The sequence below is a fragment of the Eucyclogobius newberryi genome, unplaced genomic scaffold (assembly GCF_026437365.1).
Source record: "Eucyclogobius newberryi isolate DKJ021-1_F unplaced genomic scaffold, fEucNew1.0.hap1 SCAF_4, whole genome shotgun sequence".
Lineage (NCBI taxonomy): Eukaryota > Metazoa > Chordata > Actinopteri > Gobiiformes > Gobiidae > Eucyclogobius > Eucyclogobius newberryi.
Window position 1 is genome coordinate 34392761 of NW_027316056.1, and position 22504 is coordinate 34415264.

The window sequence follows — 22504 nt, forward strand, 5'->3', positions numbered from 1 at the left end:
TTAATATCCACACAAGGGGAAATTTGGTTGTTACAACGCAGTAGAACAGGAGGAAAGGACAGATTATAGGAAGTTTCAAAACACACTCTAAATAGAACTCTTATGAACAAAACAAAAAACTCTTATTAACAAAACTCCTCTCCTATCTAAATAGGGAATGGAGGGGGGGAAATAAAATAAAATAAAATCGATAATAAAAATACAAAATAAAGATAAAAATCAGATAATAATAATAAAATAATGATAATAGAATAAAATAAAAATAAAATAAAGTAAAAATAGCTAGCACAAGACTAGGTAATAATATTAGCAGGTAAGTAAACCGTATAAAAAAAACAAAATAGAACACTCTTATTTACAGGTATTGCACATGGATGAAGCTTTATCTTTTACTAATTCAATGTTTGAACTAATATTTACCCCCTTTGTTCTCCTTATTACAATGAAAGGGACTTGGACTGTACTGGAGACATGGGAGTAATTGCCCATTGGGCCAGTTTGTTCACCAGGGTTCCACCAGAGTGATTTGCAGTCGGAACCATAACTTCAGTATAGAAAGTGAGGTCACTTCCTGGAGAAGCTTATACACTTATCAAAGTAAACACACTACCATCAATATGTTCTTTGACCAGTAAAAATCTGCCATGTTTATCTTTGTGTTCAAAACTCTGTTCAAAAGCTATTCTGCTTGAGATTAATATGGCCACACCCCTCTTATGTTTGCCCCTGTATGAGAAATAGTGAAGTATGTTAAAACCAAATTTAGTTAATTAAATACATTTTTTAAACACCCAAAATCTCAACAAATGTAAACAATGTTCATAGGGACTTGGTAATGTCCCAGCATCCCATGTCCTTAGACATATGTCCCAAGGTCCCCTGTCCTTAAGATAAGTTAAGATATTCCTTTATTGTCCCACATGGGGAAATTTCATTGTTGCAACGCAGGTAGATACAGATGTAGATACAGAAGAACAGATCACTTATAGGAAGTTTGAAAAAACACTTTCAGTAGAAGATCTCCAATAAACAAAAACTCCCATAGACAAAATCCAACAAGGGATGGAGGGGAATAAATAAAGACAAAAATAAATAAATACCATTGCATGTGATCACGACAGTAATTGCACATGAATATGTTTCACGACGGCACATGGATTGCAGATGAATTTCACAGTAATTGCACATTAATCACGACAGTAATTGCACATATGACGGAATTGCACATCAGTATTAGGTTAGGTCAGTATTGCGAGTGTTCAGGACTAACAGTGTTTGTTATAAAGTCTGACAGCAGCAGGTAGGAAAGACCTGCGAAACCTTTCCTTCACACAGCGAGGGTGGATCAGTCTCTCACTGAAGCTGCTCTCCAGAGTGGACAGAGTGTCCTGCAGGGGACAGAGTGTCCTGCAGGGGGTGAGACTCATGGTCCAGCATAGATGTGAATCTAGCCAGGACCCTTCTGTCCCCCACCTCCTGCACCCGAGTCCAGAGCACAGCCCAGGACGGAGCCGGACCTCATGATGACCCTGTCCAGCTTCTTCCTCTCCCTCTCTGTGATGCTGCTGCTCCAGCAGGCCACACTGCACAGGAGGGCTGATGCCACCACAGAGTCATAGAAGGTCTTCAGGAGTGGCCCTGTCACTCCAAAAGACCCGAGTCTCCTCAGGAGGCAGAGCCGACTCTGGCTCTTCCTGTACAGTGCGTCTGTGTCATGAGTCCAGTCCAGTCTGTGGTTCACCCAGGTACTTGTATGAGTCACTCTCTCAATGTCCCGTCCCTGGATGTTCACTGGCGAGGGGGCAGTGGGGCGACGTCTGCGGAAATCCACCACCATCTCCTTGGTCCTCCCCGCGCCGATGAGGAGGTGGTTCCGCTGACACCAGTCCACAAAGTCCTGCGCCAGTCCTCTGTACTCCGCATCATCGTCGTCCGTGATGAGTCTGACGATGGCAGAGTCGTCAGAGAACTTCTGCAGGACACAGCTGTCCGTGTCATGTCTGAAGTCTGCAGTGTAAAGGGTGAAGAGAAAGAAGACAAACTGGGGTCGGTCTGAGAGGTAGTCCAGGATCCACTCTGCCAGGTCATACTCCACACCAGCCGTCTCCAGCTTGTCCCTCAGGAGCAGCGGCTGGATGGTGTTGAAGGCGCTGGAAAGATCGAAGAACAGGATTCTCACAGAGCTGCCAGGCTTTTCCAGGTGAGAGAGAGAGCGGTGCAGCAGGGAGATGACGGCGTCCTCCACTCCGATTCCAGGCCGATATGCAAACTGCAGCAGGTCCATGGCTGAGCTCACGGTGGAGCGGAGGTGGTCCAGGACCAGCCGCTCCAGTGTCTTCATCAGGTGGGACGTGAGAGCCACCGGCTTGAAGCTGTTGAGGTCTTTGGCGTGTGGTGTCTTGGGCACAGGTACCAGGCAGGAGTGGTACCACCCTCAGCTTCAGGCTCATGTTGAAGACATGCTCCATAAGATAAGATAAGATAAGATAAGATATTCCTTTATTGTCCCACATGGGGAAATTTCATTGGTGCAACAGAGGTAGATACAGAAGAACAGATCACTTATAGGAAGTCTGAAAAACACTTTCAGTAGAAGATCTCCTATAAATAAATAAAAAAAAACTCCACACAGTTCATCTGCGCAGGACTTAAGGAGCCTGGGGCTGATGCCGTTAGGTCCTGCTGCCTTCCTCACGTTAATCCTCTTCAGCTCACTCCTCACCTGTGCTGCTGTGACAGTCAGTGGATGGCAGGGGGACTGTGTGTTAGGGGGATGGGTGAGTCCAGGCGAAGTGGGGAGCTGATGGTCCGGGGCAGAGAAGTGAATAGGAACAGATGCAGGGCATTGTCCAGCTCTGGAAGAGGGAGCATGCAGCTGTGCAGGGGGAGGGGCGGGTGACCGATCAAACCTCAAGAAGTGAGCATTTAAATCATTTACCCACTGTAGATCCCCCTCCGTCTGGGCAGGGGGGATTTTGAAGCCTGAGATGGTTTTCAGGCTTCTCCACACTCCCTGAATGTTCAAATCAAATCATCAAATCAATTAATTTTTGTAAGGCCCAAAATCACAACAACCGTCGCCTCTGAGGGCCGAATCACCAATGTCTGTGGTGGCGATGAAGTCAGACAATGTCTGTGGTGGCGATGGAGTCAGACAATGTCTGTGGTTGTTCTTCTGCTGCAGCTGCTCCTCCATCCTCCTCTTGTAGCCTGCCTGATCTTCCTCCTCAGCTCCTTCTGCACAGTCCTCAGCTCCTCCTTGTTCCCTGACCTGAAGGCTCTCTTCCTCTCCTTCAGCAGAGCCTTCAGTTCACGCTTAATCCACGGCTTGTTGTTTGGAAAACACCGCACCGTCCGGGAGGGAACAATGTTCTCAAAACAGAAGTTGATGTAGTCCGTGATGCACTCTGATGGTGTTGATGTCCTTCCCATGTGGGCCATAGAGCTCAGTCCAGACAGTGGTGCTGAAGCAGTCCCTCAGAGCCTCCTCGCTCTCAGCAGACCACATCCTCACCACACGGGACACCACACCACACACTACACCCTTCTTCTCAGCAAGGACAAACTACCAAACCTCTTTAGGAAAAAGTAGAAACCTGGAGGAGTTCCACAGGGAAGGAGGGATCCAACTCCTTCGGACGGACAGGAGGACGCGCTTTTATTAAAACATAGTTATAGAACTACTATAACTACGGATACAAAAAAGAAGGCTACTGTCAAACAGAATGAGTATTCTCTCCCAAATCTACTGACTCAATCTTTGCCTTCCCTTTTTGCTGCGACCCATAGAAATGATTTTGTATCAAATGATGGCATGTGTGTGCAGCTTGTCCGGGGAAGTTCCTGTGCACTGTGGACGGGCAGTGTGTGTCGGCGTGTGACGGTATCACAGACTGTCCCAATGGCCTGGACGAGAAACATTGTGGTAAGAAGAATAATGTTTTTCACTTGTAATGCGGTTTACACTTGAAGCCACTAAAAGTGCTCACAGGGGCCATACCTGCTTGCCAATGCCTGATCTTGTCAGCTCTTGGAAACTAAACAGGACAGGGTCTGGTTAGTACTTGGATGTGATACCGCTGGAACACTCGTGTCACTTCACCCACATTGCCTGGTAAAGAAAGCGCTTTGAGTGCCTCAAAGGTGGAAAAGCGCTATATAAATACACTGTAATAATAATACAGTGTAGCACAGCGCTATTCAACTACATTTTCCTGAGGACCATGGCCTCACAACGCATAACCACTTTTAACACAGTTTGGTGTCGCAAAAAATCTCCCCAACACTAGATTTGTTTCAATAAATATTATATACAACAACTGCTACAATATATAAGATTTTGTATAAAAAAAAAAACAGAATTGCCAAACCTGTACTGAACCAGCATTAAAATATGACTAGACTAGAACAAATGAATAAAAGACAATGACAATGTCATGTGACTCTAGCTCAAATCCTTATAGGGGGGAATAGTTGAAAAAAAAGAGTTTCTCTCCAACAAACCAACCCAATTTTGACCACCTGAACGGAAAAAAAGCATAATTTTTTTAACTCAAAATTCAGGGTCAGTGAAAATTTGTCCCTGTTAAAAAAATCTTAAATGGCCCTATAGCCCTAGCTCCCCTGTCCTTAGACCCTCCTTTTTGGCCAAGAAAAACTACAAAAGATCTTTGGGAAAGAGTAGAAACCTGGAGGAGTTCTACACTGAAGGAACGATCCGACTCCCTCAGACGGACAGGAGGACGTGAGATAGACAGTGGAGCTGGAGCCACTCAGGAGGAGAACTAGTTCTTCCAGGCAGATGAAGAACTGTCCAAATGGAGTATAGACCGCTACTTCAGAGAGTTGAGGAGCGTCCACAGGTCATCGATGTGCCTGAAGAAGAAAAGGCAATGAACAGATTGCAAGCAAAATTAAATATTAAATATTGTTGGATAGAATAAATAGTCAGAAGCAGAGGATCGCGCTCAAGCTGCCATACTTCCACCAGCATAGTTGCTCCTAGGGCAGTGTAGCTGAAACTGTAGGTTTATATTTCTGTTCCTAACTGGCCTGACCATAAGAGATTTCAAAGAGGAACGTTTTAACCTTGTTCTTAAATGAAGAGACTGTGTCGGCCTCTTTAACATGGACCGGGAGCTGATTCCCTTATTCACCCTTGGGACCACCAGAGGGCCAACATTTTGTGAGCTCTGTTTGGATGATATGGTTCTATAGCATCTTTGAGGTAGGATGGGGCCATGTCATTTATGGCTTTGTACGTCAGGAGTAGAATTTTAAATTTGATTTTAAACTCGACGGGGAGCCGGTGAAGAGACTTCAGCACCGGTGTAATGTGCTCTCTTCTTTTTGTTCCTGTTAGTAATCTTGCTGCTGCATTTTGAACCAGTTGAAAGCTTTTTATGGAGCTTTTAGGACACGCTGCAAGCAGGGAGTTACAGTAGTCTAATCTAGACGTTACAAATGCATGGATAAGTTCAGCATCGCTTTTAGGCAGAATTCTTCTGATTTTGTCTAAATTGCGCAAATGGAAATAGGCTGTTTTACAGGCTTGATTTATATGTGCTGAGGACATTTAAGTCTACATGGTCCAGACTGTGCAGTAAAGGTGTCCAACGCTGGAGGTGGAGGTGTCCATCAAAGAGCTGAGTGCATAACGGTGCTGTGCTGTGGAGAAAAAATAACCACCTGAAATTGTATTGTATTCATTGTTTTATTATGATTATCTTGGGGATAGTAACACGACTCCAGTGCACTACTTTATTAGTTACAATTCTGGCCATTCCCAGAATGCATCACACCCTCAAGTTGCTTCACTCCACCTCATGTTTTGGCATAATCCATGTCCTGTCATCAATTGCAATATGTGAAGAAAATTAGTTCTGCAGTGCCAAAGTTAACGCTAAAACTGGAGGTAAAATACAGCCCTAAATCTGCCGGATTATTGAAACATGTGTGAACGAAAAAAATGCTGTGTGTTATTCCCTGATTGTGTGACGCTTCTAATGTGCTCACTCTTCATGTGTGGGCAGGGCTTATCTCAATGTGGGGACTAAAATCTGTTTAGACTTTTAAATCATGGGAGCCAAATATCAATTATGGATTAAAATGGGTGGGAGTTGAAGCTAAATTAATTATAGTTAAGGTAAGAATTACTGTAATGTCCTCACAGAGCATAGAAAGCTAACCTGTGCGTATGTGATGTGTTTGTATGTGAGAGTGTGTAGCAGAGTTCCAGTGCACAGTGCACATCCCTATGCTTGGCCCTCGTTGTGTGGACTACTCCCGAGTGTGTGATGGACATTACGACTGCAGCCTGGGTTTGGATGAGGCCAACTGCTCCAGAGGTACAGGCTGGACTTCCATGACCCCTGTGTGACCCCCACCCTGTGTGACCCCTGTGTGACCTTGTGTTTTAGGCGTACCATGCTCAGAGAAGACACATGTGTGCGCTGATGGAACCTGTGTGAAGAAACCCAACCCTCGCTGTGACTTTGTGGATGACTGTCCTGATGCCTCTGATGAACAGGACTGTGGTAATGTCTTTAGAATCACATTAGAATCCACTGTGTAACTACCGTGGTTTTTCTCGGTCTAAAAAAGGACATCACGCTCCATACTGATGTTTGTGTCCAGTCAGGTTTAATTGTAGATTTGAAACTTTGACACTTTGACACCATGACAACGTGAAAACTAAACAAAAACAGAAAATGCATCAGCAATAATGAATTACAAAACAGTATGAGATAAACAAACATAAGCATATTTACCGTGTTTGCCAACATGTGACCATTGGTAGTTAAGTGGTTTTCTGGCAGACGCTTGTCTTTTTCTTTTCTCTAGCCAGTCTTTTCTTTCACCGTTCTGTTTCACGGCTTCTCTCCCTCTATCTCTCTCCCGGTCTCTATTTATACTTCCGGGGCGACGCCCGTGGTCACATGATGACTTACACCGGTAAATATTAAATTAAATAAATAAACAAATAAATAACAAAACAACCACAATGATGCCTGAGCCAACTTGGCGCACCTGACAACCAAGTTCTAAAGAATATTGTCTTTGCAGACTGCGGTCTAGCGCCCCCTGCTGGACGCATTGTGGGAGGGACAGATGCGTTGGAGGCAGAGTGGCCATGGCAGGCCAGCCTGCAGGTCAAAGGTCAACACGTGTGTGGAGCTGCTCTGGTCTCCAGCCTGTGGCTGCTGTCGGCTGCACACTGCTTCTCTGACCTCAGGTTAATGCAGGAAGACACACATGCTCAGTCTACTGTGCCTTACACAGTGTTCAGAGTCAAACATGCGGCCGGCGGGCCCCATCCGACACCCCAGAAATTTTAATCCGGCCCCCCAAAAATGTCTGATAGATGTATAGCGTTTTTATTGCTAGAATTATTAGTCCCACTATCCTTTGCAGAAACCATCCTTCCCCTGCGCTGCTCAGCGTTGATGTGCTGGATGTGCTTCCAGAGAGGTCTGAGCAGGGAAAGATGCGTGTGGTTTTGGGAAACACGTGGAAGAAAAGAGACTATTTTGTGGATGTAAGAGCTGTGCTAAAAGCGGCACTATTGTCGAGCTAACAACAAGAAAACAAACTTCTGTGATGGAGTTCTGTGAGGAAAACATCCAAACCAGTGCAAACCTGGATAGATTAGAGTGTTATAAAGTATGAACATGACAGAGTGAAGATAAATAACATAAGTCCATGTTCCAGCTTGAGCGTCAAAATTCAGCCTGCTTCCCAAAATGAGTTTGACAACCATGGTCTACTGTGTCTTACACATTTGTGTTTTCTCTGGGGGCCCGGCTCAGGCTGCTGGAGCCCAACTTGTGGACAGTGTACCTGGGTAAAGTGTTGTTGGACCAGCGCAGTCCTCTGGAGGAGCGCCGGAGCCTCCAGCACATCCTCCTGCACAAGTACTACCAGCCCGACCACTACGACTACGACTTAGCCCTGCTCAGACTGAAGGGGCCTTCCTTGGCCCAGCCCGCCTGCCTGCCCCCTCCCACCTACCTTCTCCCCCCCGTGTGCTGGGTCACAGGCTGGGGTGCACTGCACGAGGGAGGTGGGTGATACTTTTCTGTTGACACCGTTGTCTTTGTATAGTTCATGTCAAGTTCATATCCTGGAGAGAGGATATGTACTGAAGGATAATGAATGATATACAGTGGCTTGCAAATGTTTTCATACTCCTGGAACTTTTCCTGTTTTTTTTATTTTAAAAATATAAAGTATTTACTATATGTAGAAAACCCAATTAAACAGAACAAGACCAGAGAGAGAACAGCAGACAAAAATCCAAACCAGCGGACAAAGTCTTTCAAATGTGTCCTTTTTCAAATCAAGTCTGAATGTAATTTTATTTATTTTTTTCATTTTGCGAATGTCTAATTTATTCTTGAACCAATCCCTGATTGTCGGTTCAATTTTTATCATACATTTTTTGTGAGGGTCTATTTGCAACTCCCAGGAGTATTTTCCAAAGGTAGCTGTTGATTGTGTCCATGACAGGAGTCCTGAGGTCTGAAATCCAGTGGATAGAATTGATCTCAGTCCAGTATTTTTGAGCAACTGGACAGTCCTAAAAACATGATAATGGTTTGCCTCCTGGCTGCCACAACTGGAATGTCCTTGTGAAAATTGAGCACTTTGACATAGTGTTATGAAAAAATGTGGCGTATTTATCAAGCAGAATTCTCGTCGAACTAATGAATTGTCTCCGAGTCCCGGAGACGTAGAGGTCCTGCAGAGATGAAGCCGAGCAGCTTCACAGCAGAAGCACAATGCGCTGTAGTCTGTGCCTGTACAGTCATGTCAATGTTTGAAATAATATAATACATTTGGTAATTAATATTATAAAATGTTCATTTTATTTTCGATAAATTAAAGTATGTATTGGTTTAAATTATGGTGTGTAAGTTACGTGCAAAATCTGATTTTAAGAACATCCTCCAGAAATGGGAGATGAGCTGAAGGATTATGAGCTCTGGATTATGAAGTTCCTAAGAAATTTCAAATCTGAAACCGATGATAATTTTTAAGAACTATTGTGCCAACAATATAGATCAATGTATACCCAGTGTTGGGGAGGATACTTAGTTATAGAATATCAGATCATATAAAATGTATTGTTTCCATGTATTCCTAGTGTTAGGTAACTGAATACAGGTATAAAAAATACTATCTCATAATCCTATGTTGTGTGAGATCACTGTATACTTTTATTTATTTATTTATTTTGGCCAGCAGGCGTTATTAGACAGGACAGATGAGTGAGAAATGGGGGATGAGAGAGAAGGGAGGACATGCAGTAAATTGTCCGAGTCAAGATTCAAACTTGGATTCTGGCATGTGTGCTGTGTCTTAACCACTTGGCCACCGGGCAGCATAGATCACTGTATTTTTAACATTTACAATACTTATAATGTATGGAACATGACTTGTGACTTTGTTTCACTGTTTGTTCTGCATTTATGTGATGATAAACCACAAACCAGAGCTCGGTTTCTGTTTTTATCACAAACACTGCAGTTTGAAGCCTAAATTAGATGCTCAAATATTTGGGTACATGTATCTAGCAATATAGTACATTAGGAATGTAATTAGCATTCTTCATAGGCATTTTCAAATATAATATCGCTTTTACCTGTGACATCATACAGATAACTGAATTAACCTGCCACTCCTCCTCAGGCACGAGCTCAGAGATGTCCTCCTGAACAGCTCAAGTCTTCAACCAAAAAAAACACCATAGTCTTTATAAAACAGACAAAACAAAATATTGTAGAAATGATATACTTTTGACGGACACATTCATGAAACAGTAACTCATATATTTACCTAGATTGGATTCTAGAGGGCTCAGTTCTGCTTCTGTCACCTTCAAAGTAATTTATCCTCACCTATAGTTTAATGTCGGTCAACTGTATGTCTCATTATGTTTATATAGTTATAACATAATAACACAATGCAACAATGACAGGGCCCCGTGTACCTGAGCTCTGCTCTGGGGCCCTGTGAATGTGAAGCAGCGTCCTCAGAGGGGCCAAACTTCAGAGTTCGTAGTTAAAAGAGCCGAGCCCACAAGAACTCTTGTGACCTCTCAGTCAAAAGTGTTAAAATGTTGGTTGGCCCGATGCTTATAACCAGTTTTGGGTAGCGTTACATTTAAAAGTAACTTGTTACGTTACTTCATTACTGCCCTGGAAAACTAATGCATGAAGTGACTGCGCTACTAAAAAAGTGATGCTTTAGAGTACTCGTTAGAGTACTAGTTGTGTTTCCAGTATTGTCTGCCAACAATCCCTTTGCTTGGAAATCTTCACAAACGCTCCATTCATTCATTTTCTACCGCTTGTTCCCGTTAGAGGTGACTGGAGCCAATCCCAGTGACTTTGGGTCTTAGGCGGGGTGCCCCCTGGACAGGGGCCAACTCGTCGCAGGGTACAAACGCTCCAACAAAATTTAAAACAATTAAAGGCGCAATGGACGATTTTTCGGCGATTTGAGAACGCAGGCTGAAGTGCTCATGTGCACTCCCCCGTGTGGACTGATACAACACACACGTGCGTTTGTTTATTAGCCCGACGGATCACATCGCATCTCTCGTCTCCCGTAGATTTCCGTCTTCTTCTGCGTCAGCTCGAACTGTCTTTCTCCGTCTTCATTTTGTCCCGTACACTGAGGGAACTATATTATGATAGATCAATGCGCTTAGACACGCGGAAACGTGGGGACGAGCCTCACGCGGCTGCAGGTGAGCGGTAGGTGCGTTTTATGATTGATACGTGGCAGGACTAATGGGCAGTCCACGCCACGAGGAAATAAGACTCAGGTTTGTGCCAAAAAAATCGTCCATTCAAACTTTAAAAAGTTTAAGAAGCTTTGATTTTTTTAAATCGATGAACATGGGGCCAATGGGAGCCTGACGGCAAAAAAGTCACAATAAAAATATGAAGCTCACATGTAAAAAATTATGTTATGACCCCGCCCTAAGTTATACAGGAAGTCGGCCATATTGGATTAAACACAGCGCTGACAAAAGTGCACCTGTTGTACTTTTGGCATCTCCTCCTATAGTTTTCATTGAAAACACTTCAAAAAGACACAAAACCTATGCAATGTTACACATATGAAGCTGGTCATCGTGAATTTTAAACAAAATCGCAATTTTTGGAAAATCTCTTCCTTTCAAAAAGTTTCCTTAACATTGTTTAACTTGTATATGGGTGAAGCCATTCAAACGAGTGCTTGCTCTTTTTGAATCATAATGACAACAGAAACCCAAATGACCAAATATTCCTACAGTATTTTCTGATGACCTGCTGCATTCATCTTGCCATCAATTTGACCAAGTTTCCAGTGAAGCTGCTCAGAGCTGATGGAAGATGGAGGAGACAAATACAGGACGATCTTGGAAGAAAACGTCTGTTGACGTCTGTAAAAGACTTGAGACTGGGGGCGGAGCTTCACCTTCAGCAGGACGACGCCCCTAAACATAAAGCCAGAGCTACAATGGAAGGATTTAAAACTAAACATATTATATATCATGTGTGAGAACGGCCCAGCCACAGTCCAGACCTAAATCCAAACCAGAATCTGTGGAAGATCTGAAAACGCTCTCCCTCAGATCTGACTGAGCTCGAGCTGTTTTGCAAAGAAGAATGGACAAAAATGTCAGTCTTTTGGTGGAAAAGCTGTAGAGACTTTCAGCTGTGATTGCAACAAACGACTTTCCATAAAGTATTAACTCAAGGACCTGAAGACTTTTGCATGCTGCTCTCTTCTGTTTAGCATATATTATTTGTGCAAATCTGGTGCTGAGGTGTAAATGTGGTGCTGAGGTGTAAATGTGGTGTAAATGTGGTGCTGAGGTGTAAATGTGGTGCTGAGGTGTAAATGTGGTGTAAATGTGGTGCTGAGGTGTAAATGTGGTGTAAATGTGGTGTAAATGTGGTGCTGAGGTGTAAATGTGGTGCTGAGGTGTAAATGTGGTGTAAATGTGGTGTAAATGTGGTGCTGAGGTGTAAATGTGGTGTAAATGAGGTGTAAATGTGGTGCTGAGGTGTAAATGTGGTGCTGAGGTGTAAATGTGGTGCTGGAGGTGTAAATGTGGTGTAAATGTGGTGTAAATGTGGTGCTGGAGGTGTAAATGTGGTGTAAATGTGGTGTAAATGTGGTGCTGGAGGTGTAAATGTGGTGTAAATGTGGTGTAAATGTGGTGCTGAGGTGTAAATGTGGTGCTGAGGTGTAAATGAGGTGTAAATGTGGTGCTGAGGTGTAAATGTGGTGCTGAGGTGTAAATGTGGTGCTGGAGGTGTAAATGTGGTGCTGGAGGTGTAAATGTGGTGTAAATGTGGTGTAAATATGGTGCTGGAGGTGTAAATGTGGTGTAAATGTGGTGCTGAGGTGTAAATGTGGTGCTGAGGTGTAAATGCGGTGTAAATGTGGTGTAAATGTGGTGCTGAGGTGTATATGTGGTGCTGAGTGTAAATGTGGTGCTGGAGGTGTAAATGTGGTGTAAATGTGGTGCTGGAGGTGTAAATGTGGTGTAAATGTGGTGCTGAGGTGTAAATGCGGTGTAAATGTGGTGTAAATGTGGTGCTGAGGTGTAAATGTGGTGCTGAAGTGTAAATGTGGTGTAAATGTGGTGCTGAGGTGTAAATGTGGTGTAAATGTGGTGCTGAGGTGTAAATGTGGTGCTGAAGTGTAAATGTGGTGTAAATGTGGTGTAAATGTGGTGCTGGAGGTGTAAATGTGGTGTAAATGTGGTGCTGAGGTGTAAATGTGGTGCTGAGGTGTAAATGAGGTGTAAATGGGATGCTGAGGTGTAAATGTGGTGCTGGAGGTGTAAATGTGGTGCTGGAGGTGTAAATGTGGTGTAAATGTGGTGTAAATATGGTACTGGAGGTGTAAATGTGGTGTAAATGTGGTGCTGAGGTGTAAATGTGGTGCTGAGGTGTAAATGCGGTGTAAATGTGGTGTAAATGTGGTGCTGAGGTGTAAATGTGGTGCTGAGGTGTATATGTGGTGCTGGAGGTGTAAATGTGGTGTAAATGTGGTGTAAATGTGGTGCTGGAGGTGTAAATGTGGTGTAAATGTGGTGCTGAGGTGTAAATGCGGTGTAAATGTGGTGTAAATGTGGTGCTGAGGTGTAAATGTGGTGCTGAAGTGTAAATGTGGTGCTGAGGTGTAAATGTGGTGCTGGAGGTGTAAATGTGGTGCTGGAGGTGTAAATGTGGTGTAAATGTGGTGTAAATATGGTGCTGGAGGTGTAAATGTGGTGTAAATGTGGTGCTGAGGTGTAAATGTGGTGCTGAGGTGTAAATGCGGTGTAAATGTGGTGTAAATGTGGTGCTGAGGTGTATATGTGGTGCTGAGTGTAAATGTGGTGCTGGAGGTGTAAATGTGGTGCTGGAGGTGTAAATGTGGTGTAAATGTGGTGCTGGAGGTGTAAATGTGGTGTAAATGTGGTGCTGAGGTGTAAATGCGGTGTAAATGTGGTGTAAATGTGGTGCTGAGGTGTAAATGTGGTGCTGAAGTGTAAATGTGGTGTAAATGTGGTGCTGAGGTGTAAATGTGGTGTAAATGTGGTGCTGAGGTGTAAATGTGGTGCTGAAGTGTAAATGTGGTGTAAATGTGGTGTAAATGTGGTGCTGGAGGTGTAAATGTGGTGTAAATGTGGTGCTGAGGTGTAAATGTGGTGCTGAGGTGTAAATGAGGTGTAAATGGGATGCTGAGGTGTAAATGTGGTGCTGGAGGTGTAAATGTGGTGCTGGAGGTGTAAATGTGGTGTAAATGTGGTGTAAATATGGTACTGGAGGTGTAAATGTGGTGTAAATGTGGTGCTGAGGTGTAAATGTGGTGCTGAGGTGTAAATGCGGTGTAAATGTGGTGTAAATGTGGTGCTGAGGTGTAAATGTGGTGCTGAGGTGTATATGTGGTGCTGGAGGTGTAAATGTGGTGTAAATGTGGTGTAAATGTGGTGCTGGAGGTGTAAATGTGGTGTAAATGTGGTGCTGAGGTGTAAATGCGGTGTAAATGTGGTGTAAATGTGGTGCTGAGGTGTAAATGTGGTGCTGAAGTGTAAATGTGGTGTAAATGTGGTGCTGAGGTGTAAATGTGGTGTAAATGTGGTGCTGAGGTGTAAATGTGGTGCTGAGGTGTAAATGTGGTGTAAATGTGGTGCTGGAGGTGTAAATGTGGTGCTGGAGGTGTAAATGTGGTGCTGAGGTGTAGATGTGGTGTAAATGTGGTGCTGAGGTGTAGATGTGGTGTAAATGTGGTGCTGAGGTGTAAATGTGGTGTAAATGTGGTGCTGAGGTGTAAATGTGGTGCTGAGGTGTAAATGTGGTGCTGGAGGTGTAAATGTGGTGCTGGAGGTGTAAATGTGGTGCTGAGGTGTAAATGTGGTGTAAATGTGGTGCTGGAGGTGTAAATGTGGTGCTGGAGGTGTAAATGTGGTGTAAATGTGGTGCTGAGGTGTAAATGTGGTGCTGAGGTGTAAATGTGGTGTAAATGTGGTGCTGAGGTGTAAATGTGGTGCTGGAGGTGTAAATGTGGTGTAAATGTGGTGTAAATGTGGTGCTGAAGTGTAAATGTGGTGCTGAGGTGTAAATGTGGTGTAAATGTGGTGTAAATGTGGTGCTGAGGTGTAAATGTGGTGCTGAGGTGTAAATGTGGTGTAAATGTGGTGCTGAGGTGTAAATGTGGTGTAAATGTGGTGTAAATGTGGTGCTGAGGTGTAAATGTGGTGCTGAGGTGTAAATGTGGTGTAAATGTGGTGTAAATGTGATGCTGAGGTGTAAATGTGGTGTAAATGAGGTGTAAATGTGGTGCTGAGGTGTAAATGTGGTGCTGAGGTGTAAATGTGGTGCTGGAGGTGTAAATGTGGTGTAAATGTGGTGTAAATGTGGTGCTGGAGGTGTAAATGTGGTGTAAATGTGGTGTAAATGTGGTGCTGGAGGTGTAAATGTGGTGTAAATGTGGTGTAAATGTGGTGCTGAGGTGTAAATGTGTTGCTGAGGTGTAAATGAGGTGTAAATGTGGTGCTGAGGTGTAAATGTGGTGCTGAGGTGTAAATGTGGTGCTGGAGGTGTAAATGTGGTGCTGGAGGTGTAAATGTGGTGTAAATGTGGTGTAAATATGGTGCTGGAGGTGTAAATGTGGTGTAAATGTGGTGCTGAGGTGTAAATGTGGTGCTGAGGTGTAAATGCGGTGTAAATGTGGTGTAAATGTGGTGCTGAGTGTAAATGTGGTGCTGGAGGTGTAAATGTGGTGCTGGAGGTGTAAATGTGGTGTAAATGTGGTGTAAATGTGGTGCTGGAGGTGTAAATGTGGTGTAAATGTGGTGCTGAGGTGTAAATGCGGTGTAAATGTGGAGTAAATGTGGTGCTGAGGTGTAAATGTGGTGCTGAGGTTTAAATGTGGTGCTGAGGTGTAAATGTGGTGCTGAGGTGTAGATGTGGTGCTGAGGTGTAAATGTGGTGTAAATGTGGTGCTGAGGTGTAAATGTGGTGTAAATGTGGTGCTGGAGGTGTAAATGTGGTGCTGGAGGTGTAAATGTGGTGCTGAGGTGTAGATGTGGTGTAAATGTGGTGCTGAGGTGTAAATGTGGTGCTGAGGTGTAAATGTGGTGCTGAGGTGTAAATGTGGTGTAAATGTGGTGCTGGAGGTGTAAATGTGGTGCTGGAGGTGTAAATGTGGTGCTGAGGTGTAGATGTGGTGTAAATGTGGTGCTGAGGTGTAGATGTGGTGTAAATGTGGTGCTGAGGTGTAAATGTGGTGTAAATGTGGTGCTGAGGTGTAAATGTGGTGCTGAGGTGTAAATGTGGTGCTGGAGGTGTAAATGTGGTGCTGGAGGTGTAAATGTGGTGCTGAGGTGTAAATGTGGTGTAAATGTGGTGCTGGAGGTGTAAATGTGGTGCTGGAGGTGTAAATGTGGTGTAAATGTGGTGCTGAGGTGTAAATGTGGTGCTGAGGTGTAAATGTGGTGTAAATGTGGTGCTGAGGTGTAAATGTGGTGCTGGAGGTGTAAATGTGGTGTAAATGTGGTGTAAATGTGGTGCTGAGGTGTAAATGTGGTGTAAATGAGGTGTAAATGTGGTGTAAATGTGGTGCTGAGGTGTAAATGTGGTGCTGAGGTGTAAATGTGGTGTAAATGTGGTGCTGAGGTGTAAATGTGGTGTAAATGTGGTGTAAATGTGGTGCTGAGGTGTAAATGTGGTGCTGAGGTGTAAATGTGGTGTAAATGTGGTGTAAATGTGGTGCTGAGGTGTAAATGTGGTGTAAATGAGGTGTAAATGTGGTGCTGAGGTGTAAATGTGGTGCTGAGGTGTAAATGTGGTGCTGGAGGTGTAAATGCGGTGTAAATGTGGTGTAAATGTGGTGCTGAGGTGTAAATGTGGTGCTGAAGTGTAAATGTGTTGTAAATGTGGTGCTGAGGTGTAAATGTGGTGTAAATGTGGTGCTGAGGTGTAAATGTGGTGCTGAGGTGTAAATGTGGTGTAAATGTGGTGCTGGAGGTGTAAATGTGGTGCTGGAGGTGTAAATGTGGTGCTGAGGTGTAGATGTGGTGTAAATGTGGTGCTGAGGTGTAGATGTGGTGTAAATGTGGTGCTGAGGTGTAAATGTGGTGTAAATGTGGTGCTGAGGTGTAAATGTGGTGCTGAGGTGTAAATGTGGTGCTGGAGGTGTAAATGTGGTGCTGGAGGTGTAAATGTGGTGCTGAGGTGTAAATGTGGTGTAAATGTGGTGCTGGAGGTGTAAATGTGGTGCTGGAGGTGTAAATGTGGTGTAAATGTGGTGCTGAGGTGTAAATGTGGTGCTGAGGTGTAAATGTGGTGTAAATGTGGTGCTGAGGTGTAAATGTGGTGCTGGAGGTGTAAATGTGGTGTAAATGTGGTGTAAATGTGGTGCTGAGGTGTAAATGTGGTGTAAATGTGGTGTAAATGTGGTGCTGAGGTGTAAATGTGGTGCTGAGGTGTAAATGTGGTGTAAATGTGGTGCTGAGGTGTAAATGTGGTGTAAATGTGGTGTAAATGTGGTGCTGAGGTGTAAATGTGGTGCTGAGGTGTAAATGTGGTGTAAATGTGGTGTATATGTGGTGCTGAGGTGTAAATGTGGTGTAAATGAGGTGTAAATGTGGTGCTGAGGTGTAAATGTGGTGCTGAGGTGTAAATGTGGTGCTGGAGGTGTAAATGTGGTGTAAATGTGGTGTAAATGTGGTGCTGGAGGTGTAAATGTGGTGTAAATGTGGTGTAAATGTGGTGCTGGAGGTGTAAATGTGGTGTAAATGAGGTGTAAATGTGGTGCTGAGGTGTAAATGTGGTGCTGAGGTGTAAATGTGGTGCTGGAGGTGTAAATGTGGTGCTGGAGGTGTAAATGTGGTGTAAATGTGGTGTAAATATGGTGCTGGAGGTGTAAATGTGGTGTAAATGTGGTGCTGAGGTGTAAATGTGGTGCTGAGGTGTAAATGCGGTGTAAATGTGGTGTAAATGTGGTGCTGAGGTGTATATGTGGTGCTGAGTGTAAATGTGGTGCTGGAGGTGTAAATGTGGTGCTGGAGGTGTAAATGTGGTGTAAATGTGGTGTAAATGTGGTGCTGGAGGTGTAAATGTGGTGTAAATGTGGTGCTGAGGTGTAAATGCGGTGTAAATGTGGTGTAAATGTGGTGCTGAGGTGTAAATGTGGTGCTGAAGTGTAAATGTGGTGTAAATGTGGTGCTGAGGTGTAAATGTGGTGTAAATGTGGTGCTGAGGTGTAAATGTGGTGCTGAAGTGTAAATGTGGTGTAAATGTGGTGTAAATGTGGTGCTGGAGGTGTAAATGTGGTGTAAATGTGGTGCTGAGGTGTAAATGTGGTGCTGAGGTGTAAATGAGGTGTAAATGTGATGCTGAGGTGTAAATGTGGTGCTGAGGTGTAAATGTGGTGCTGGAGGTGTAAATGTGGTGCTGGAGGTGTAAATGTGGTGTAAATGTGGTGTAAATATGGTGCTGGAGGTGTAAATGTGGTGTAAATGTGGTGCTGAGGTGTAAATGTGGTGCTGAGGTGTAAATGCGGTGTAAATGTGGTGTAAATGTGGTGCTGAGGTGTAAATGTGGTGCTGAGGTGTATATGTGGTGCTGGAGGTGTAAATGTGGTGTAAATGTGGTGTAAATGTGGTGCTGGAGGTGTAAATGTGGTGTAAATGTGGTGCTGAGGTGTAAATGCGGTGTAAATGTGGTGTAAATGTGGTGCTGAGGTGTAAATGTGGTGCTGAAGTGTAAATGTGGTGTAAATGTGGTGCTGAGGTGTAAATGTGGTGTAAATGTGGTGCTGAGGTGTAAATGTGTTGTAAATGTGGTGCTGAGGTGTAAATGTGGTGCTGAGGTGTAAATGTGGTGTAAATGTGGTGCTGGAGGTGTAAATGTGGTGCTGGAGGTGTAAATGTGGTGCTGAGGTGTAGATGTGGTGTAAATGTGGTGCTGAGGTGTAGATGTGGTGTAAATGTGGTGCTGAGGTGTAAATGTGGTGTAAATGTGGTGCTGAGGTGTAAATGTGGTGCTGAGGTGTAAATGTGGTGCTGGAGGTGTAAATGTGGTGCTGGAGGTGTAAATGTGGTGCTGGAGGTGTAAATGTGGTGCTGAGGTGTAAATGTGGTGCTGAGGTGTAAATGTGGTGTAAATGTGGTGCTGAGGTGTAAATGTGGTGCTGAGGTGTAAATGTGGTGTAAATGTGGTGCTGAGGTGTAAATGTGGTGCTGGAGGTGTAAATGTGGTGTAAATGTGGTGTAAATGTGGTGCTGAAGTGTAAATGTGGTGCTGAGGTGTAAATGTGGTGTAAATGTGGTGTAAATGTGGTGCTGAGGTGTAAATGTGGTGCTGAGGTGTAAATGTGGTGTAAATGTGGTGCTGAGGTGTAAATGTGGTGTAAATGTGGTGTAAATGTGGTGCTGAGGTGTAAATGTGGTGCTGAGGTGTAAATGTGGTGTAAATGTGGTGTAAATGTGATGCTGAGGTGTAAATGTGGTGTAAATGAGGTGTAAATGTGATGCTGAGGTGTAAATGTGGTGCTGAGGTGTAAATGTGGTGCTGGAGGTGTAAATGTGGTGTAAATGTGGTGTAAATGTGGTGCTGGAGGTGTAAATGTGGTGTAAATGTGGTGTAAATGTGGTGCTGGAGGTGTAAATGTGGTGTAAATGTGGTGTAAATGTGGTGCTGAGGTGTAAATGTGGTGCTGAGGTGTAAATGAGGTGTAAATGTGGTGCTGAGGTGTAAATGTGGTGCTGAGGCGTAAATGTGGTGCTGGAGGTGTAAATGTGGTGCTGGAGGTGTAAATGTGGTGTAAATGTGGTGTAAATATGGTGCTGGAGGTGTAAATGTGGTGTAAATGTGGTGCTGAGGTGTAAATGTGGTGCTGAGGTGTAAATGTGGTGTAAATGTGGTGCTGAGGTGTAAATGTGGTGTAAATGTGGTGTAAATGTGGTGCTGAGGTGTAAATGTGGTGCTGAGGTGTAAATGTGGTGTAAATGTGGTGTAAATGTGATGCTGAGGTGTAAATGTGGTGTAAATGAGGTGTAAATGTGATGCTGAGGTGTAAATGTGGTGCTGAGGTGTAAATGTGGTGCTGGAGGTGTAAATGTGGTGTAAATGTGGTGTAAATGTGGTGCTGGAGGTGTAAATGTGGTGTAAATGTGGTGTAAATGTGGTGCTGGAGGTGTAAATGTGGTGTAAATGTGGTGTAAATGTGGTGCTGAGGTGTAAATGTGGTGCTGAGGTGTAAATGAGGTGTAAATGTGGTGCTGAGGTGTAAATGTGGTGCTGAGGTGTAAATGTGGTGCTGGAGGTGTAAATGTGGTGCTGGAGGTGTAAATGTGGTGTAAATGTGGTGTAAATATGGTGCTGGAGGTGTAAATGTGGTGTAAATGTGGTGCTGAGGTGTAAATGCGGTGTAAATGTGGTGTAAATATGGTGCTGGAGGTGTAAATGTGGTGTAAATGTGGTGCTGAGGTGTAAATGTGGTGCTGAGGTGTAAATGCGGTGTAAATGTGGTGTAAATGTGGTGCTGAGGTGTATATGTGGTGCTGAGTGTAAATGTGGTGCTGGAGGTGTAAATGTGGTGCTGGAGGTGTAAATGTGGTGTAAATGTGGTGTAAATGTGGTGCTGGAGGTGTAAATGTGGTGTAAATGTGGTGCTGAGGTGTAAATGCGGTGTAAATGTGGTGTAAATGTGGTGCTGAGGTGTAAATGTGGTGCTGAGGTGTAAATGTGGTGTAAATGTGGTGCTGAGGTGTAAATGTGGTGCTGAAGTGTAAATGTGGTGTAAATGTGGTGTAAATGTGGTGCTGGAGGTGTAAATGTGGTGTAAATGTGGTGCTGAGGTGTAAATGTGGTGCTGAGGTGTAAATGAGGTGTAAATGTGATGCTGAGGTGTAAATGTGGTGCTGAGGTGTAAATGTGGTGCTGGAGGTGTAAATGTGGTGCTGGAGGTGTAAATGTGGTGTAAATGTGGTGCTGAGGTGTAAATGTGGTGCTGAGGTGTAAATGCGGTGTAAATGTGGTGTAAATGTGGTGCTGAGGTGTAAATGTGGTGCTGAGGTGTATATGTGGTGCTGGAGGTGTAAATGTGGTGTAAATGTGGTGTAAATGTGGTGCTGGAGGTGTAAATGTGGTGTAAATGTGGTGCTGAGGTGTAAATGCGGTGTAAATGTGGTGTAAATGTGGTGCTGAGGTGTAAATGTGGTGCTGAAGTGTAAATGTGGTGTAAATGTGGTGCTGAGGTGAAAATGTGGTGCTGAGGTGTAAATGTGGTGTAAATGTGGTGCTGAGGTGTAAATGTGGTGTAAATGTGGTGTAAATGTGGTGCTGAGGTGTAAATGTGGTGCTGAGGTGTAAATGAGGTGTAAATGTGGTGCTGAGGTGTAAATGTGGTGCTGAGGTGTAAATGTCGTGCTGGAGGTGTAAATGTGGTGTAAATGTGGTGCTGGAGGTGTAAATGTGGTGTAAATGTGGTGCTGAGGTGTAAATGTGGTGCTGAGGTGTAAATGCGGTGTAAATGTGGTGTAAATGTGGTGCTGAAGTGTAAATGTGGTGTAAATGTGGTGCTGAGGTGTAAATGTGGTGTAAATGTGGTGCTGGAGGTGTAAATGTGGTGCTGAGGTGTAAATGTGGTGCTGAAGTGTAAATGTGGTGCTGGAGGTGTAAATGTGGTGTAAATGAGGTGTAAATGTGGTGCTGAGGTGTAAATGTGGTGCTGAGGTGTAAATCTGGTGTAAATGTGGTGTAAATGTGGTGCTGGAGGTGTAAATGTGGTGCTGAAGTGTAAATGTGATGTAAATGTGGTGCTGGAGGTGTAAATGAGGTGTAAATGTGGTGCTGGGGTGTAAATGAGGTGTAAATGTGGTGCTGGGGTGTAAATGTGGTGCTGGAAGTGTAAATGTGGTGCTAAGGTGTAAATGTGGTGCTGAAGTGTAAATGTGATGTAAATGTGGTGCTGGGGTGTAAATGTGGTGCTGGAAGTGTAAATGTGGTGCTGAGGTGTAAATGAGGTGTAAATGTGGTGTTGAGGTGTAAATGAGGTGTAAATGAGGTGTAAATGAGGTGTAAATGAGGTGTAAATGTGGTGTAAATGTGGTGTTGGGGTGTAAATGTGGTGCTGAGGTGTAAACGTGGTGCTGAGGTGTAAATGTGGTGTAAATGTGGTGCTGAGGTGTAAACGTGGTGCTGAGGTGTAAATGAGGTGTAAATGTGGTGCTGAGGTGTAAATGTGGTGTAAATGTGGTGCTGAGGTGTAAACGTGGTGCTGAGGTGTAAATGTGGTGTAAATGTGGTGCTGAGGTGTAAACGTGGTGCTGAGGTGTAAATGAGGTGTAAATGTGGTGCTGAGGTGTAAATGTGGTGTAAATGTGGTGCTGAGGTGTAAATGTGGTGTAAATGTGGTGTAAATGTGGTGCTGAGGTGTAAATGTGGTGCTGAGGTGTAAATGTGGTGTAAATGTGGTGTAAATGTGATGCTGAGGTGTAAATGTGGTGTAAATGAGGTGTAAATGTGATGCTGAGGTGTAAATGTGGTGCTGAGGTGTAAATGTGGTGCTGGAGGTGTAAATGTGGTGTAAATGTGGTGTAAATGTGGTGCTGGAGGTGTAAATGTGGTGTAAATGTGGTGTAAATGTGGTGCTGGAGGTGTAAATGTGGTGTAAATGTGGTGTAAATGTGGTGCTGAGGTGTAAATGTGGTGCTGAGGTGTAAATGAGGTGTAAATGTGGTGCTGAGGTGTAAATGTGGTGCTGAGGTGTAAATGTGGTGCTGGAGGTGTAAATGTGGTGCTGGAGGTGTAAATGTGGTGTAAATGTGGTGTAAATATGGTGCTGGAGGTGTAAATGTGGTGTAAATGTGGTGCTGAGGTGTAAATGCGGTGTAAATGTGGTGTAAATATGGTGCTGGAGGTGTAAATGTGGTGTAAATGTGGTGCTGAGGTGTAAATGTGGTGCTGAGGTGTAAATGCGGTGTAAATGTGGTGTAAATGTGGTG

The 22504-nt window shown here is 44.0% G+C and overlaps 2 protein-coding genes across 2 annotated transcripts in view; both read left to right on the plus strand.

The window, feature by feature from the left end:
• LOC140377918 (lysophosphatidic acid receptor 2-like) overlaps window positions 1–22504 on the plus strand; it is a 283463-nt gene that overhangs the window by 233216 nt on the left and 27743 nt on the right. The gene's annotated exons all lie outside the window — the stretch shown is intronic.
• Window positions 1–22504, plus strand: part of tmprss6 (transmembrane serine protease 6) — a 28885-nt gene that overhangs the window by 740 nt on the left and 5641 nt on the right. Inside the window, exons 2-6 of the mRNA XM_072463536.1 lie at window positions 3827–3925; window positions 6219–6347; window positions 6420–6536; window positions 7066–7234; window positions 7809–8062. Coding sequence (XP_072319637.1) covers window positions 6257–6347; window positions 6420–6536; window positions 7066–7234; window positions 7809–8062 — 631 coding nt within the window. The 5' untranslated portion in view covers window positions 3827–3925; window positions 6219–6256. The remainder of the gene's footprint in view (window positions 1–3826; window positions 3926–6218; window positions 6348–6419; window positions 6537–7065; window positions 7235–7808; window positions 8063–22504) is intronic.